The 20,236-nt window shown below is 43.3% G+C and overlaps 1 protein-coding gene across 5 annotated transcripts in view; it reads right to left on the minus strand.

The window, feature by feature from the left end:
- Nucleotides 1-20,236, minus strand: part of WDR59 (WD repeat domain 59) — a 108,407-nt gene that overhangs the window by 59,089 nt on the left and 29,082 nt on the right. For all 5 annotated transcript variants that reach the window (XM_060000882.1, XM_060000881.1, XM_060000880.1 and 2 more), the window contains exons 8-14: nucleotides 16,393-16,509; nucleotides 12,917-12,994; nucleotides 10,596-10,752; nucleotides 5,767-5,846; nucleotides 4,607-4,739; nucleotides 4,352-4,476; nucleotides 390-554 (exon numbers count right to left, since the gene is read on the minus strand). In XM_060000882.1, the coding sequence (XP_059856865.1) occupies nucleotides 390-554; nucleotides 4,352-4,476; nucleotides 4,607-4,739; nucleotides 5,767-5,846; nucleotides 10,596-10,752; nucleotides 12,917-12,994; nucleotides 16,393-16,509 (855 nt within the window). The remainder of the gene's footprint in view (nucleotides 1-389; nucleotides 555-4,351; nucleotides 4,477-4,606; nucleotides 4,740-5,766; nucleotides 5,847-10,595; nucleotides 10,753-12,916; nucleotides 12,995-16,392; nucleotides 16,510-20,236) is intronic.

A 20,236-nucleotide genomic window follows, 5' to 3' on the forward strand; every position in this document is an offset into this window, starting at 1 on the left:
TATTGTATTAACCTGGGATTAACACATAGCTTTAATGAGATCTGTGAGCAGATTATATGCTATTACATAATTGCCTATGATTTATATGCAATATTTCTGAAGTTATATGCAATATCTGTGCAAATTTTTCTGTGGAAGGTTGTGTGTGGTTTTCATTAGACATTAGAAGGGGTCGGTCCATGACCCAAAGAGATTAAGAATCAGCGCTCAATGTTTTCTACACAAAAAGAATACAGCTGTTAACCCTGCTAGGTGGAAGGACACATGATGTCCAAATCTTATCGACTCGCTTTTTCACTCAACTTCACTGCTCGACTCAGACACTGATGCAAATGAGCAGTGCTCTCCACTTCTGACATCAAGGAGAACTTATGAACACAGATGCCCACCTTGAGCAGCTTCGCTTTCATAGTGGATGTGATGGTGGTGGGGTTAATGAACTGGAAGGAAGGGGCCGCGTGGTTCGGGTACTGCGCAGGGAACTTCACCAGCATCTTGACGCGGTGGTTGCTGCAGTGCACAGACACTGTGCAGCTCCTGTCTGCTGCGTCCATCTGCAGGGGACAAATCAATAGCTGCTTTGGAGAGGAACTGCAAAGGGTCTTCAGATGCAAACAGGTTTAAATAAGGTAACTGAATGCTCTAGGTTCCTGGTAACGGAGAGAGAGAGAGTCTCCAAAGATGAATTTGGAAGATGTGGACAACTCATTTTCAAAACAGATTTTTAATTTTAGCACGATTTAATAAATTCAAAGTGTTTTTGCTTAAAAAAGCTTCATCCCAAAGCTGTGAGATAGGCTGAAACTTGTTATATTTATTTTGAGATGGGAAAATAAAGCAGGAAGATGTTAAAAACCTGACTCAAGTTAAAAGTACTCCGGGGACCTAGGAATAAACCTACCTAAGGAGAAAAAAGACCTGTATGCAGAAAACTAAGACACTGATGAAAGAAATTAAAGATGATACAAACAGATGGAGAGATATACCATGTTCTTGGATTGGAAGAATCAACATTGTGAAAATGACTATACTGCCCAGAGCCATCTACAGATTCAAAGCAATCCCTATCAAACTACCAATGGCATTTTTCACAGAACTAGAACAAAAAATTGCACAATTTGTATGGAAACACAAAAGACCCCGAATAGCCAAAGCAATCTTGAGAACGAAAAACGGAGCTGGAGGAATCAGGCTCCCTGATTTCAGACTATACTACAAAGCTACAGTAATCAAGACAGTATGGTACTGGCACAAAAACAGAAATATAGATCAATGGAACAGGATAGAAAGCCCAGAGATAAACCCACACACATATGGTTACCTTATCTTTGATAAAGGAGGCAAGAATATACAGTGGAGAAAAGACAGCCTCTTCAATAAATGGTGCTGGGAAAACTGGACAGCTACATGTAAAAGAACGAAATTAGAACACTCCCTAACACCATACTCAAAAATAAACTCAAAATGGATTAAAGATCTAAATATAAGGCCAGACACTTAGAGGAAAACATAGGCAGAACACTCTATGACATAAATCACAGCAAGATCCTTTTTGACCCACCTCCTAGAGAAATGGAAATAAAAACAAAAATAAACAAATGGGACCTAATGAAACTTAAAAGCTTTTGCACAGCAAAGGAAACTAATAACAGGACTAAAAGACAACCCTCAGAATGGGAGAAAATATTTGCAAATGAAGCAACTGACAATGGATTAATCTCTGAAATATACACACAACTCATGCAGCTCAATATCAAAAAAACAAACAACCCAATCCAAAAATGGGCAGAAGACCTAAATAGACATTTCTCCAAAGAAGATATACAGACTGTCAAGAAACATGTGAAAGGATGCTCAACATCACTAATCATTAGAGAAATGCAAATCAAAACTATAATGGGGTATCACCTCACACCGGTCAGAATGGCCATCATCAAAAAATCTACAAACAATAAATGCTGGCGAGGGTGTGGAGAAAAGGGAACCCTCTTGCACTGTTGGTGGGAATGTTAAATTGATACAGCCACTATGGAGAACAGTATGGAGGTTCCTTAAAAAACTAAAAATAGAACTACCATATGACCCAGCAATCTCACTACTGGGCATGTACCTTAAGAAAACCATAATTCAAAAAGTGACATGTACCACAATGTTCACTGCAGCACTATTTACAATAGCCAGGACATGGAAGCAACTTAAGTGTCCATCAACAGATGAATGGATAAAGAAGATGTGGAACATATATACAATGGAATATTACTGAGCCATAAGAAGAAACGAAACTGAGTTATTTGTAGTGAGGTGGATGGACCTAGAGTCTGTCATACAGAGTGAAGTAAGTCAGAAAGAGAAATGTATGCTAACATGTGTTAGCTACTGTATGCTAACATATATATAGAATTTTTTAAAAAATGGTTATGAATAACCTAGGGGCAGGACAGGAATAAAGACACAGACTTAGAGAATGGACTTGAGGACACGGGGAGGGGGAAGGGTAAGCTGGGACTAAGTGAGAGAGTGGCAATGAAATATATACACTACCAAATGTAAAATAGCTAGCTAGTGGGAAGCAGCCACATGGCACAGGGAGATCAGCTCAGTGCTTTATGACCACCTAGAGGGGTGGGATGGGGGGGTGGGAGGGAGACGCAAGAGGGAGGGGATATGGGGATATATGTATACGTATAGCTGATTCACTTTGTTATACAGCAGCAACTAACACAACAATGTAAAGCAGTTATACTCCAATAAAGATGTCAAAACAAAAAAAAAGTACTCCTGGGAAAATCCTTCTCTCTAAAGGAGACGGGGGCTGCTAGGGGCTGGCGAGAGAGGAAATGGGAAGAGGCTGCTAGGGGATGTAAGGCTTCTTTGGGGATGATGAAAATGCTCTGGAAGTAGCACTGGTGATGGCTGCATGGCTTTGTGAATGTACTAAGAACCACTAAATTGTGCACTTTATTTTTTTTTTAAGATTTTTTTTTGATGTGGACCATTTTTAAAGTCTTTATTGAATTTGTTACAATATTGCTTCTGCTTTATGTTTTGGTGTTTTGGCCTCAAGGCACGTGGGATCTTAGCTCCCCAACCAAGGATCGAACCCATACCCCCTGCATTGGAAGGCAAAGTCTCAACCACTGGACCACCAGGGAAGTCCCTGTAAACTTTAAAAGGGTGAATTTTGTGGTATGTGAATTACAGCTCAGTAATTTTTATTTTATTTTATTATTATTTTTTATTTGGCCATGCCACGCAGCATATGGGATCTTACTTCTTCAACCAGGGATCGAACCCACGCCCCCTGCAGTGGAAGTGCAGAGTCTTAACCACTGGATCACCAGGGAAGTCCCTCTCAGTAATTTTTAAAAAGCAGTCCTGGGAAAGGAATCAAGATCTCCTTCTTAGACTAGATCACTGGATATCCAAACTGTTCTCAACTGGGACAAAGGGAATATAAACTGAGTTGATATAGATAACCAATTAATCAAGGAATCCTTTATCTCTTTTGATTTCTTGTGCTGCCAACTAGAGATGGCAGCTGGAGGATGGCAAAAAGAGCCACACATATGGGAAATCTGGAGATTCGGATTCAAATAGCTGTTGACCTCGGACAAGTTATTTCATTTCGTAGTGTCTCTGTTTCCTGATCTGTAGAGTGGGGATAAAACCACTTATTGCAGAGCTGTTTTAAAGGCCAAATGATACAATTATGTAAGTGCACAGATCCAGGCCTACTGTTAACTGAATCTGGGCAAGAGAAAAATTAATCAAGTTTTAAAACTCCTTCACAGAAAGACTCAATTCCCTGAAGCACAGAATTTCAATACCTGCCCAAAAGGAAAAGAGTAAATCTCTCCGTGTGTTAAATGAACAAAGAGGCTTGGTCACCTTCTTAACATGCATCTAAATCTCTGAGGAAATGACCAGCTTACAAGGCAAGATCGTACAGCAAAGTACTAAGAGCCTTGGAGAGTCAGGAGGCTGGCTTCCAAACTCAGCCCTGCCATTAACTTTGCCAGTAACCCCCACCAAAACACTAAACTTTCCAGGAGCTGAGCATCTTCACATAGAGTAAAATGAGGTGTTAGAGCATCTAAGGATATTTTAAGACATCTGAGCATCAGTTTATCCCTTGGTTCATCTTATGAGAAAATAATAGGGTAAGGGAAAATAATCTGCGTTTGTAAAATATCTATGTCCTTAGATAACATAGAAAACAAAAAAGCAAGCACAGAACACTTCCCTGTTGGAGCAGCAAAGCTATATTGCTAGCTTAAATCATGGCTGAAATAGTCCCCTCACCCACCAACCGCCAACCGCAAGCGAGAGACAGTTCGCTAAGCCTGAGCACCTCCACGTTCACATTGCGGATCTGCACGTTGATCAGGGAGAACTCCTGCTGCAGAGTCTGAGGCAGGCCCAGCTGCTCTGATTTCTTCTCTTCCAGGAGACTGCTTGGGGGGTCTTCCTTTAAGACTAGCAGGAGAGAGAGGGTAACTTGTTGGAAAAGATTTCTGAAATGGATTCAGAGAGCAGTTCTGGGGTATTTACCACAACTCGGAGATGCACAGAGGGGCACCGCACCTAAAACAGTGTGACCAATTACCTTCTTCCTCCCCGTGGCTGGAGTTGTGCTGGTGATCTGTATCCTGAGTGTGAAGGGTCTTCTCTGGTTCCGGCAGAAGAGCAATGCTCTCAATGAACTCATCAACACCATCTAAGATGTCATTTGCACAAAGCTGCAACAGAGGGGAGGAGATAGATCTAGGTCTAGAGAAGTCAGTGGAAAGGACTGTCGTGTTTGATTGAGTTCTGACTTAAAAATGGGAATCACAAAGGAGAGAGATGTCAGCCCCAAATAGATACAATCAAAATGAGTTTTGCCCATCACCAATTCTCCCTGGTTAAATACACAGGGTAACAGACTCTATTAGTCTACCCTGGAAAATGTTTTATCCTGTTCATAGGTTACGCAAATCTCAGAAAACCTTTTAAACTCCAGCCTTGATGGAGTTATTCAGCCAACACAAGAGCAAAAATATCATAACCTCAAAGCATTTGGAGCAAATGGTACTTTTTGGAGAAAACAGATTTAAAAGGCAATAAGGTGATGGTATTTGACCAAAATTGCTCATGAATGACTTGGTACTAAGCAGTGTAGCAAATCTGACCCAGCATTTTCTATCCACTCTGTACAGAGTGCTGTATGGGATGCAATACAAGTGAGACAGCGATCCCACCTTCAAGGAATTTAGCCACCAGATGAGAAGACAGAACCCCGTGATGGGGCAGAGCAAAGCAAGGGCCACGAAAGCAGTTCACACAGGGACCACTGTGCTTCATATAAGAACAGATACAATTTATGGGGCAAAAACTGGAAAGGGCTTCACTTAACAGGTGGTGTTGATGAATGTGGAGAACTCTGAACACTGCCTAGTGCCAGGGCAGATTTTCTAGCCCATTTATAAGAGAAAGAAATGAAGCCCCCAAGCCACTTGCTCAGTATGCTAACCCACACTACCTTAGATCAGGACAAGAGGAAACAAAGACATTCAGAGGCCTTGAAGCCTTCAAGTGCTGAATACTGAAGTGGGCTCTTGAATACCTCAAAGCCTCAGTGTAGCATACACAAGCCACTCGGCCAACCGGCAAGTACGTATTAAATGTCCATTACGTATCCTCTAACTTCTTCAACTACCAAATCCTCTATCTTAAGTTTCTGGTGTTTCCAGTTAACATTCCTCCACAGCATCATTGAATACATACCCTCTGCATCTGGGAATCCACCCGCCACATTCTCAGGGTCTGATCCCGTGACCACGTAACCAGTTGGTAGTCCTTGGACCCTAGAAATCACCAGATAAGAATCATGGAGGTTTTTCTGGATTCAACATCAAGTTTCTTACAGGTTGCGATGGGGGGAGATTCATTCATCCATTCATCCATTTAACAAATATTTATGGAACATCTCCTATATGCCAGGTACTGTTCTAGGCACTAGGGCTATAAAGTGAATACAAGAATCTCTGTCTTGGGCTTCCTTGGTGGCACAGTGGTTGAGAGTCCGCCTGCCGATACAGGGGACATGGGTTCATGCCCCGGTCCGGGAAGATCCCACACGCCGCTGAGGGGCTGGGCCCGTGAGCCATGGCCGCTGAGCCTGTGCGTCCGGAGCCTGTGCTCTGCAACGGGAGAGGCTACAACAGTGAGAGGCCCACGTACCGCAAAAAAAAAAAAAAGAATCTCTGTCTTTACAGATCTCACATTCCAATGGTAGAAACATACAATAACATGTCCGGTAGTGACAATGTTATGAAAAAAATAACATGGGATAAGAGGATAGAGACCGACAGGGGAACTATTTTTAGACAGGACTTTCCTGAGGAAGTCACCTTTGAGCAGAACCTTATTTTTATTTATTTATTTATTTTTTCCGGTACGCGGGCCTCTCACTGTTGTGGCCCCTCCCGTTGCGGAGCACAGGCTCTGGATGCGCAGGCTCAGCGGCCATGGCTCACGGGCCCAGCCCCTCCGCGGCATGTGGGATCTTCCCGGGCCGGGGCACAAACCTGTGTCCCCTGCATCGGCAGGAGGACTCTCAACCACTGCACCACCAGGGAAGCCCTTATTTCTTTTTTAATAAATTTATTTATCTTTGGCTGCGCTGGGTCTTCGTGGCTACGCACGGTCTTCTAATTGTGGTGGCTTCTCGTTTTGGAGCACGAGCTCTAGGCATGCGGGCTTCAGTAGTTGTGGCACACGGGCTCAGTAGTTGTGGCTCGCGGGCTGTAGAGTGCAGGCTCAGTAGTTGTGGTGCACGGGCTTAGCTGCTCCACAGCATGTGGGATCTTCCCGGACCAGGACTTGAACCCATGTCCCATGCACTGGCAAGCAGATTCTTAACCACTGCGCCACCAGGGAAGTCCTGAGCAGAAACTTAAATGAAGTGAAATAATAGCTCACAAATTAGCAAGTGAAGAGAGATGCTGGGATTTAACGTCTCACTGAACTTTCACATCCACAAATGTTCTTCCTTTTACGTGCTCCAGAGGAGCTGGGGATAAATAGGTTGCTTGTAAAATGAATTGTTTTAAATGCATCGTGACATCTTACTGTTTAAAATAATTTTTTGGTAAGGAAATGCATCTCTTTATAAAAGGAATAATCAATCTTTAATGTTCTTAACTGACTGAATTGTATTTTCACACGATAGGACTGGTCAAAGGGAAATTATCCTATCAATAAAAAGGTCCAAGGTGCTTTCTGAAAGAGCTTTATGGAAGATCAGAACATTTCAGGGTAATTCTGCGGTATCTAGAATCTTCTTTATGGCCATCTTTAGAGAGCAAAGAATCTAGAAATAATTTCATCCATTCCCTCGTATTATGGATGGGGAAACTGAGGCAACAAAGAACAGAGTGAGTGAGGGCCAAAGTTCCTTCTCTGTGTCACTGCCTTCAACCAGGTCTTCATTCCTCTATGTTTTAATACATCCCTGTGTACAACTATCAAGACAGCAACTATTCTGAGCTACTACCTGTCATGAGAACCACCGTCTAGCCCATGTTCATAACAACAATTTTCTTTTCTTTTTTCTTTTTTGGCATCGCTGCATGGCTTGCAGGATCTTAGTTTTCCAACCAGGGATTGAAACCGGGCCCTCGGCAGTGAAAGCACAGAGTCCTAACCACTGGACCACCAAGGAAGTCCCAGCAACAATTTTCTGACTCCACATCCAGCCTCTTTTCATGTCCCTGACTTTGAAGAAAAGTTATGCCTAATTCCTTTCTAAACCCAAATCCTCTACTTGGGTCTTCGGCCCTATTCCCTATTTTCAGAGGGCCTTTGCTTTCACACCTACTCCCTTTCTTGCCTCTTCTCCTTGCCTTCAAACAGAGGGCAGCAGCCTCCTCCAAGGAATTTAGTCTACTCCTTGCCTCTGAAGGCAAACTCATTCACAAAACCAGTTCGTGCTGCCTCTGTTTCCACGGTCTTACAATCAGGCTTCCCTCCTCAATCAGCTTTTGGAACTGGTCTCTTAATGATCGTATGGCTTCCTATTTATACCTATTTACACAATTAAGTGCTTCGCTCTTACTTTGCATGGAGATCCTTCAGCAAAACCCAAAACCAATGACCTCTGATTCCTTCACGAAGCATCCTTTTCCTTGGACCACAACATCCTGATTCTCTTCCGACCTCTGAGAGTTCCTTCACCACAGTGAAAAACCAACATCAAAGCCTGAGGTGGTCCAGTAAAAACTGACTAAGAAGACATGGCAGTAAAAAGAAAATGGAACACCATTAGGTTGAGAAAGAAGTAAAATATAAGAATACATGCAGGATGGGGACTTCCCTGGTGGTCCAGTGGGTGAGACTCTGGGCTCCCAATGGAGGGGGCCCAGGTCCGATCCCTAGTCGGGGAACTAGATCCCGCGTGCATGCTGCAATTAAGAGTCCGCATGATGCAACTAAATAATTTTTTTTTAAAAAAGGAATACATGCAGGATGACTACATTTATAAAAGGTTCAAAAACAAACAAACCTAAAGTATTTTTAGGGATGCAGAAATGGGTGGTAAACTGTAAAAATAAAAACAGAAATCACTATCGTAAATGTTAGGATAGTGTTTACCTCTAGGAAAGCGAAAGGACTGTGATCGGGAAGCTTCCGGGTTCTAACAATGCTTTCTTTCTTGACCTTGGTGGTAGTCACACAGATTTTCACATTATAAACTCTACATGTTTTATGCAATTTTGTAGATGATATATCTCACAATAAAAAGGAATTTTAGAAAACACCTATAACTTGTACTCAAAATTTCACTACTGGCTAGACAGCCTCAATTTATACAATTCACCCTGCCAGCTTACAGATGACACAGACAACTGAAAATGGGTTGCTAAAAACTTTTTATTTCAGTCCAAAACTACAGGCCAACCTCTCGCTGCCAGACCATGGGGAAACGCTATCATCTCTTTTCAATGGCAAAATGCAGGACAAAGAGTTGAAAGATGAAGTCAAGCATGGAAATTGATGGGATAGAGACCAAGCAGCCTCGTGTTTCTAGAAGCAAGTCAGATTATGGAAATGAAGATGGGAAAATTAAGAGCCTGATCAAAAGATTCCTTTCAAAAACAATCCTAGGGACTTCCCTGGTGGTCCAGTGGTTAAGAATTCACCTTTCAATGCAGGGGACGTGGGTTCAATCCCTGGTCGGGGAACTAAGATCCCACATGCCGCGGGGCAACTAAACCCGTGCGCTCTAGAGTCCCTGAGCCACAACTAGAGAGAAGCCCGTGTGCTGCAACGAAGACCCCACGTGCCACAGTGAAAGATCCTGCATGCCACAACAAACATCCTGCGTGCCACAACTAAGACCCAATGCAGCCAAATAAATGAATAAATATTTTTAAATAAATAAAAATTTAAAAAACAAAAAAAACTATCCTAGAAGAGGCTTGTGAAGGTCACAAACGAGCTGGGATAAGATGACTGCTCTAATCCCAGGTCCACCAGAGACCTCTCCTGGACTCTGGACAAGTCACACCACTCCGCGGCCCAGTTTTCCTTTTGTGATATGAAAAGAGCATGAAATATACTTCTGGTCTGGAAAATATTTAGAGAGTGTGGCAATAAGATCTCAAGACAAGGGAGGTTGAAATTAAGTTTGCATGGTGAGTTGGTGGAGAAAGTGAGGCTGAGGGCTTCCTAACCCCCCTTATACTTATGATGCATGAATGAGAGCTAGCTAGATTAAGCTGCAATAACAAACAGCCCCAAATCTCAGTGGCTTAATGCAAGGCTCTCCTGCTCTCTCTACATCTTCACCTCACCCCCACCCTGGTGGGAGCAGCGCCACATGGAGTTTCTCCAGGTACCTCGGAAGAAGCAGAGAGGGTAAATAATTGCACACTGGCTGTTACCACTTCAACCCAAAAGAGACTGCATCACTTTCGTTCATGTTTCAAAATCCAAGCAGGTCACATGGCCAAACCTATCTTCAAGGGGTTGGGAGGTGAAATACCACTGTGTGCTTGTGAAGAGAAGTGGGAATACGTGGTAGGTGGTACTGATGATGACCTTGCATCTCCCTCATCAATAGAGGGGGAAGGGAGAATTCCTTGGCAATCCAGTGGTTAGGACACCATGCTCTCACTGCCAAGGGCCCGGGTTTGATCCCTGATGGGGGAACTAAAATACCACAAGCCGCGCACGTTGCAGCCAAAACAAAACAAAACAAACAAATAAACAAAAATGGGGGGGAAGGAGCAAGTGCCAGGGATTTCTGAGTGTGCGATGACCCGAGTTTCTCAGCTCTAGAAATGATCCAACAGCAAGGCTACCAACGTCTCCAGATCCCTTCCACGTAGGAGAGACACTACACAGAACACAAGAGGATGGACTTGGGGGGAAGAAGCACAGCCACACACCTTATCACCCACCTACGATTAAAGGGGGAGGTTCCCTGACTCCCGCTCCTAAGCCAGCCCTGTTCCTGCATCCTCCCCTCCGATCACAGGGCCCACCCCGACGGGAGCTGTTGGTGAGCAGGGCTCAGGAGGAAATCAGTTGACGGTCTCCCTCCCACCCACCTTCCTTCTGTTTCCTCCACTGGAATTCCAGCACCACATCATCATGGCCTACGAAGGTATGGACCGGCGTGTTCAAGTCAAAGACATTCCACAAGAGCAGGCTGTTCTCCCTCCGCAGCTGGGGAACCATCACGGTCACCAATCCATTGCTGAAAGGCTGTGGAAGAAGAGGGAAAAGCAGGCATTGTTCCAGGGAGAATCCGCCGAGTCTTGAGTTACCCACGTTGGAATTCTCGCCTAATTAAAATAAACTGGCTGACGGGAGGCCCCAACCCACCTGGGGAACATTTTTCCAAATACCATCAGTTGACCATCAACATCTACTTTTCATTTGCTTTCCTTTTTTTTTTTTCCCTTTGCTGATGGAAGGGACCACAGCAAGTAAAAAATAAAGCTAAGCCAAATACTTGGAGAAGAACGCTTTTTAATGTAAAAGAAGCAAATGGCTCTAGGGGTTGCACACGGGAACACCCCGGCTCCTCTCCACGAGCTCCCTCTGAGAGTTATCGAGTACATTCCCAGAATGAGCGTGCAAAGCACACTGAGGGTAACCCCAGACAGCAAACAAACCCCGCCATGCAGAAATGCACCAGAAGCACACCATCCAGGTGAAGCAGCGCCTTCCCACTGCTCGCAAGACCACAGCTTTGCAGAGGAAAATCTTCCAATTTCAGGACTGACACTTTCCACTCATAAACACCCGATCTGCAAGGTAGCTAAGGGGCTCATTTGGTTGACAGGCAGACTCTGTTCTTTAAGGAATTAAGCCAAGGCCACCTAAGAGCACACTGATTGTCTCCTGCCCTCTTGGCAGCACTCCTGAGCTTTCCTGTTTGCTTTTTAAAGCAAACATATTAATCCAGAGAAGTATTTCAATTCACAAGAGCAAAGCCTGACTTCCTCCCAAGTGCTCCCAGATGTGAAGGCCAAGTAATACCCCAATTCTCTTCTTCACGCCATGACGCAGCAGGTGGCAGCCTAATGCATAAAGATCCCTCCATTCATCCCTGTGCTCCCTTTCAAGTTGACACTGAAGGAAATATATTAGCTCTGATCAATTATCCATCTGGCAACAAAGTTGGAAGGTCGGTAACAGCCTATCCACTATACTTGTAGCATTTTGTGGTTTATACAGCATTTTCATACATGTTTTTTTTCCAAAGGGAAAACATATTGTACAGGTACTAAACGCCACCGAATTGGACACTTAAAAATAAGGAATTTTATCACAATTTTAAAAAAGAGCAAGGGATATTAAACACTATTATTCATGTTTGACACAGGAGGAAACTATTACTCAAAAAACACAGGTGCCTTGACCAAGGCCACACAAGTATTAAATGGCTCATTACAGCATTATTCACAATAGCCAAGATATAGAAACAACCTACATGTCCGTTAATGGATGAATGAATAAAGAAGATGTGGTACATATACAATGGAATATTATTCAGCGACAAGAAACAAGGAAACCCTGCCATTTGTCACAATATGGATGGACCTTGAGGGCATTATGGTAAGTGAAATAAGTCAGACAAAGATAAATACTGTATGATATCATTATACGTGGAATCTAAAAAGCTGAACTCATAGAAACAGAGTAGAACGGTGGTTACCAGGGGTTGGGGGTGGGAGAAACAGGGAGATGCTGGTCAAAGGGTACAAACTTCTGGTTATAAGATGAATAAGCTCTGGAGATCTAATGTACAGCGTGTGATTATGGTTAATAGCATCATATGATATACTTGAGAGTTAAGAGAGTAGATCTTAAATGTTCTCATTGCAGAAAAGAGATGGTAATTATGTGACGATGGAAGTGTTAACAAATGCTACAGTGGTAACTGTTTGGCAATATGTAAGTGTAACATATCAACATGTTGTATACCTTGAACTTATGCCATGTTATATGTCAATTATATCTCAGTAAAGCTGGAGAAAAAAATTAAATGTCATTGCCAAGCCCTAAACCAAGGTCTTCTGAATCTAAAGCCAGAGTTCCTTCCACCACGATCCACTGACCTCCAGCCTCTCAACCCTCCAGCTTACCCTCTTCCCCTCCCTTACTGACCACCTTCACACTGCCCAGCTCCCCAGCCCAGCTAGTCTAGCACTTCTAGTAGAGAGTCTCACCCAACGACCCAAGGGCAAATTTTTAAATAGGTAACAGCTTTTATGCCGTCATTAGCACCTTTGTCCCACTTCTAAACCAAGACAGAAGGAGAAAACTGTCTCACAAAAAAATAAGAGGAAATGTCCCTGGCCCCTTCTGTCCAAAACACCTAGATAATGTTTCCGAGCAAGAGGTAGTGCATCTCACTCACAGTGTATCGGGCCTTCCAGACAGGCACCTGGCAAGGGAGAATATTGAGGTATTTCCGAGGCTGGCGGTAATCCCAGAACTGAAAGAAAGAAAGCAGTACAATTTGTGAAATAAATGCCATTAAAAAAAAAAAAAAAACACTCAACTATCAAAATAAGCATAGCCGGGACTTCCCTGGTGGTCCAGTGGTTAAGAATCCTCCTTCCAATGCAGGGGATGCGGGTTCAATCCCTGGTCGGAGAACTAAGATCCCACATGCCGCGGGGCAACTAAGCCTGTGTGCCACAACTAGAGAGCCCGCACACCACAACTACTGAGCCCAAGTGCCACAACTAGACAGAAGCCCGTGCACCGCAATGAAAGATCCCCCATGACTCAACAAAGATCCCGTGTGCCACAACTAAGACCCAATGCAGCCAAATAAATAAATAAATATTAAAAAAAAAAAACAGAAAAGAAATAAGCCTAGCCTTCAAATTCCATGCTTCTGTCCTCTAACTGCATTTGAATCAGCCCCCATGGCCATGCTCCTGTGACAGAGACACACAGGAAATGCCCCTTTCACACTTAGAAACATTATAGGAGAAACAAAGACTTCTGTGAACACATGAGGATCACTCCTTGAGGCAGATCACTGCCAGCCTGCCTATTAAACTACCTTCATAGTTGAAAGGTAGGAGTGACAACTTTTCATCCTGTATCACTTCACACTACATAGAGTAATTTAACTACTAAATTAACTACCGCTATTGCTAGTAGTTAAAAATGTACTGACTGCTGACTGCATTTCAGACAGATGCTTAGAGCTTTAAGAGTTTCATCCCATCTAATCCTTACAACAATCATACAGTGGGTGTTATGAATCTCTTTTTCAAGGGTGGAAGCTAAATTACTAAACGATGTAACTTGTCAAGGCCACACAGCAAAAAGGTGACTGTGCGACTATTTGGGGCCCAACCACTCACGTCCACTCTTCCACCCACTCCAACACGGAAGGTGCAGGGAACACACAGGTGAGCCAGACAAAAACTGAGGCTTAGAGACGTTTATGCTTTTAACAGAAAAACAAACACACTTAGAGCTCAAGCGTTTGCCATGAAAGCAGGAAATGGCAGAGCACCAAAGGCAGGAGGGCCAAGACTGAATGAAACTCTGAACTATCAGGTATTAAGGAACTATTGTCAAAAACAGGTGACAGGGGCTTCCCTGGTGGCGCAGTGGTTGAAAGTCCGCCTGCCGATGCAGGGCATGCGGGTCCGTGCCCCGGTCCGGGAAGATCCCACATGCCGCGGAGCAGCTGGGCCCGTGAGCCATGGCCGCTGAGCCTGCACATCCGGAGCCTGTGCTCCGCAACGGGAGAGGCCACAACAGTGAGAGGCCCGTGTACCGGGAAAAAAAAAAAAAAAAAAAGCTCTTATTCTCAAGGCCATCATTGATGGGGTCTTATGAAATGATTACATTATAGTTGAATGGAGGACTTCAGTCTATTTCAATGTGATAAAGTTGGTTATTATAATAAGTTAACCAGAGCCATGCTGCCTCCTATCCATAGGTAACTTCTGCTTTCCTCTTAGCATTGCCAAAGGCCTCTGCTCCAAGCTAGGAATCAAAAAGAAATTTTTCTGAAGAAATGTCGGAAGACCCTCGGTCAAGAACCAGGTTCCTGACTGCTGACATCACAGGGAACAGCCGCTGGGTACGGGTTTCTCAATATGGCTCCCCTTATACCACGAACATGTCAGAATGCACAAGGGGACTGGGTCTGGATTTCCAGGACTCAGCCTGGAAGATGGCAATTTTGTAAAATAGCCTGCTTACCCCAAGATAAGGAAAAAAACAATTGGTTATCCAAACTGACATGAACGAATTTCATTACAGTTCATCTTCTATTTTTAACGGCCATAGAAGAAAAATCCTTTTCTTTCTTCTTGATCTAGCTCTAACCCTCAATACAACAGTTTTACAGTTTACAATCTACAAAGTGAAGTGAAACTCATTCAACGGTATCTTGTTCCAGCAGACCCCTTAGAATTCACAAAAGACAAATAGAATGAAAATTATTGTTATAAATTATAAGCTAATAAATTGTCAGATAAACTAAAGAAAATGATTATGTAGGAAAAAATGGCATGCATTGAGCCTTATCAACCAATTACTAAAAACAATGGCTGACTATTGTAAGTGCCTCTAAATTGCTTCACTTTTTACAGTTATGTTATTTGTATATGTTCAGTAAAAACTGTCTTCCTACCAGGGTATAGTGGAATAAATCAAATACCATGCCCAAAATCTCATTTAATTCATAAGCTAAGCCCACTAGTAAGGAATAAGGACTGTGTTTCACATGTGGAAACTGGTCTGTTTCTATTTTATTACCTATGGAATCCGGGCCTCAAGGGTAGTAAAGTTGTCAGTGAATATTGACAAACTTGGGGACCTCAAAGAAAGAGAAGGAGGTGAATCGGATTATTACTGGTTCCTGAAGTTGGGAAACAAGCTGATGGGGTATGGGGACAAACACTTAAATCCAAAACAAACAAACAAACAAACAGAAAAACCACTGTTGGCACATAAGAATAAATTACAGCCCCAGGGGATTTACAAACCTCCAGAGAGAAGTTAGATTTTAAGCCTGAGTGTACGATTCTAGCTTTGCTAACCATACCAAAAAGACGTACATGCCTGTGTAAATAAAACAAAGCATTAAATTGCTGAAGCTGAATCCTAAAGCTGCTAAGCAAATTGCTGCGATCAAATCTCTGTCCTTCCAGGCAGAGACCTGATCATATGCAGGAACTGTGGGGCACGGCTAACTCTGTGCCCTGCATCCTTTTGAACAAGGGTGCATATCACATCCCACAGTCAGAGAGGACAAACAAACAAGAAACACTGAGAGAACCAAAAATAATAGGGTCACCGACATACATAAATCCTTGAGCATCTCCTGTAACTTAGAGAATCTCTAATAAAACAACTCCATCTCTACTTGGGAAATGCTGATGATCGACGACGTCCTAACTTGTGCAGATGTGATAATCACGTGAGAAAATTGCTTTTTCCACCCCAGACTAATGGTAAACTTGATAACTTTAATGACCACGTGGGCTTTTCTCCTTTATTTGTTTATCTGTTGTGTTTTTATTTTGATGAGCCAGTCCTGAAATGGGACTTCCTGACAACTTCTTGGCAAGTAAACTTCTTTTCCTTTCTAGATGTTTTTGTCTCTGACTTCCTTTCACAAAGGGAAAGAAGAAAAGCCTCTGAACAAATGCCAGGAGCCATATCAGATACGTGCTACTACATCACTCCCGCTGGACCACATAACCAGGTGTACTTGCCCAGCTCCCCAAAAAGCACATGCACCCCTGAAACACGGGCCATGCTAACCTACTGCAAATTTCCTTCTGAAGAAAGTGCTGACACACCCCTGATGCCTCCCAAACACGCTCCCCCAACTGCCCTGGGGATGCCGCTCACCTTGACAGAGTTGTCTTGACTGGAGGTAGCAAGAATGTGCTCGCTGTCTGGGTGCCAGTCCAGGCCGTGGATTTTGGAGAGGTGGGCTGCGAGATACTCCACTGCTGTGCTGGGCTTCTGCAAAAGGATCAGCAACGAGAGTTGTCACTTCAGAAGGAACTCATAGTGTCCACCATATAACAGTCTGCTAGGTGCCAAGTGGGAATACAAAAATACTCCCAGAGGAATTCCCTGGCGGTCCAGTGGTTAGGGCTCCGTGCTCCCACTGGAGGGGGGCGCAGGTTTGATCCCCGGTCGGGACACTAAGATCCTGCATGCTGCACAGCGCAGCCAAAACAACAACAAAGAACTCCCAGAGACCATCTCTACTCTTAAGAAACTCCGCTTTGTTGTTTTTTTTTTTTTGCGGTACGCGGGCCTCTCACTGTTGTGGCCTCTTCCGTTGCGGAGCACAGGCTCCGGACGCGCAGGCTCAGCGGCCATGGCTCACGGGCCCAGCCGCTCTGCGGCATGTGGGATCTTCCCAGACCGGGGCACAAACCTGTGTCCCCTGAATCGGCAGGCGGACTCTCAACCACTGCGCCGCCAGGGAAGCCCTCCATTTGTTTTGTTGAAAACAAACGACAGAAGACTTCTCCAGCTCTCCTTCACGCATTCTCTGAATATGGGCCTGTGAGCCTAATCTACTTCCGCTCTGGCTCCAGGTACGGCCTTAATGAAGGACACAAGGTAGTGGATGCTTTTCTCCTTTGGTACCGTGGTCTGCAATTCCTGCTCCCCTTCCTCACAATCACCCACAAAGAGGGGCTGTGACATCTAAACAGACCCAACCCCAATCCTGGGGGTAAAACCACTAATCTTTTTTTTTCTAATTGAAGTATAGTTGATGTACAATATTATATGTTACAGGTGTACAATACAGTGATTCACAATTTTTAAAGGTTATACTCCATTTATAGTTATTATAAAATACTGGCTTTATTTCCCGTGTTGTACAATGTAACACAACATTGTTGCTTGTTTTGTACATAATAGTTTGTCCCGCATAATCCCCTACCCCTATAGTGCCCCTCCCCACTTCCCACTCCCACTGGTAACCACTAGTTTGTTCTCTATATCGGAAAACCACCAAGCTTAAAATGATCAAGCCCTAAGACCTCAAAAAGAGAATGAACACACATCACAAAAGAAAACAATACATTATTAATAAGCATATATAAAACAAATTCAGAAGGAAACCTCAGAAATATATTCATACATTAAAACATTAAAAGATTGTTTTTAGCAATCAAGTTAGAAGATATTTATAAATAATATTCAATGCAGTGAGGCTGCATTTGTCACTGGTGGTATACATATAAAATAGTATAACCTGTTCGGGAAAAAAACTGGACAATTTTTATCAACAGACTTAAAATTCTTCCTTTCTTAAGGGAATATCCTAAATTCACAAAAAGCTTTAGGTACCAAAGATGTTCATCTTGGTGTTATTTGGAACACCTAGAAACCAGAAACAACATGAATAATAAGTGGGGAATAATTAAATGTTAGAACCAATTATTGTACAGCTATCTGATACAATATGATGTAGCCATTAAAAGTTATACTTAGAGCTTATAACACAGGGGAAATGCATTTGTTGTAATGTTAAATGAAAAAAGTATGCATAACTATGCATATGATATGATAAACCATGTTTTAAAAAAAGCATAAGAAAAGAAAACACCAAAATATTAGCATTTGTCTCTGGGGCAGGACTATGAATGATTTTTATTTTCTCTTTTATATTTTCAACAAAGAGCATGTATTACTTTCTGTAATCAGCACTGGTCTATTAGGTTAACAGTGTAATCTCCAGAACCAGCCTCCCTGAATTTAAATCCTGGCAACAAACTGTGCCTCAGTTTACTCAGCTGTAGAATGGGGTAATAATATTACCTACTTTAAAGGTTAGTTATAAAGAGAAATGAATCAATACACATGAAGTTCTTAGAACAATGCCTGTGCATAATGAACACTTAGAAATATTAGTACTGGGCTTCCCTGGTGGCGCAGTGGTTGAGAGTCCGCCTGCCGATGCAGGGGACACAGGTTCGTGCCCCGGTCTGGGAAGATCCCATATGCCGCGGAGCAGCTGGGTCCGTAAGCCATGGCCACTGAGCCTGCGCGTCCGGAGCCTGTGCTCCGCAACGGGAGAGGCCACAACAGTGAGAGGCCCGCATACCGCAAAAAAAAAAAAAAAAAGAAATATTAGTATTACTAGTCATTCACGAATTTGAGTGAAAAATCCAACATTACCACTGATACCACACTTTCTTAAGCCTGTGATGCTTGCTGCCAATAGTCCTGCTTTGATACTAGAAAGTGCCAGAGAAGTGAAATGACAACCAACAAGCTTTACAATCCATATGAACAGAAGTCCTAGGTATTAATAGCCAAGAAAAAGTTAAAGCTCTTTAAACAAAATAGATAAAAGGCTCGTTAAGGGAAGTCAGGGTTATGAGTAGACCAATCCGAAGGCTAGAAAGAAACAGTTCAGCAGTACATTTCTACAAGATAAGGAACACAGCTACTGTTTTGGAAAACAGGTCCTCACCGAGCTCATGGCTAAATACCCAATTGTTTATTTTGCCTATGGCTCTGAAAACAGTCTAAAGCAAATACACAAGTACTACAAATTAACCAAACATTTTAGTTAAACCATTTACTATATTTAAATGCTATACCAGTGCCAAATATGAATAAAACCAATTGCCAATTGAAGAAATAAAGATGGATGAAGAATGACTATTACCAGACTGGACTAAAGGGACAGAGATAAAACTAACGTATAGAGGATGCACCATCCATCCTTTCCTTATAAAATCACCTTGTCACCTAAAAGCCACCTAAAGCAAGGGCTTCAGCCGGCACACCCCTTTCCCAGCAGGTCTTCGCACCCAAACCAGCAGCCTCCCAATCTCTGCTTCACTTCCCTCTCCTCTCCAACTGTATGACTTTATTCCCTGCTGGAAGGAGAAGGGAGCAGGGCAGCCGGAAGCAAGGCTGAGACTTTACAGTCAGCATCCCAGTTGGGACAGTTCCTGAACAAGTTCCAGGAAAACTAACAGTAGGTCCTCCCCACGAAGGCAGGTTTCACAGAGCAGGAAGCAGAATTTACACCCCAGATCTTACAGAAGTCGACCACTCTCTGCATTCTTACCCAGTCGTCTGGCAGCTAGTCATGGAAGAGGCCCTTTCCCTGCATCACTGTTCTCACTGATGCCAACATATCAAACTTCCAGACTTGCCATTACAGTAGCAGCCCAGAACCCTGCAACTCTTTCATGCCTCTCAGGTCCATGGGCTAATGCAGGGAGAACGTACCCTCTGCAGGCTCATTTGAGGCTGACGGCACAGCTAGACTTCCAAGGGAAGATTTGAGCATACCAAGTATCCTGCCTCAGTGATTTAATTCTAGATGGTATATGTCCTAGAACAATGAGTTTTCACTTTGCAATCTGGGGCAGGAATGTGAAGCCTGCTGACCATTCTAGAATAGTATCTGGTCCCCCAGGCTTGACCCCCTCAGGGACACACACACTATTATCATCTTTATTCTGAAGAAAAGGAAACTGAGGCTTGGAAAAGTTTGTGGCTCACCTGATATCATAATCAGGAGGCAGCAAAATGGGACGCTAGCCTAGGTCAGGCCAAGTTCATCTTCTTTTTTTTTTTTTCTTTTTTTTTTGGCCACAGCACGCAGCTTGCGGGATCTTAGTTCCCTGACCGAGGATTGAACCTGTGTCCCCTGCAGTGCAAGCTCAGAGTCCTAACTGCTGGACTGCCAGGGAATTCCCCAAGC

Source organism: Delphinus delphis, chromosome 20 (genome assembly GCF_949987515.2).
Source record: "Delphinus delphis chromosome 20, mDelDel1.2, whole genome shotgun sequence".
In the NCBI taxonomy this organism is placed as follows: domain Eukaryota; kingdom Metazoa; phylum Chordata; class Mammalia; order Artiodactyla; family Delphinidae; genus Delphinus; species Delphinus delphis.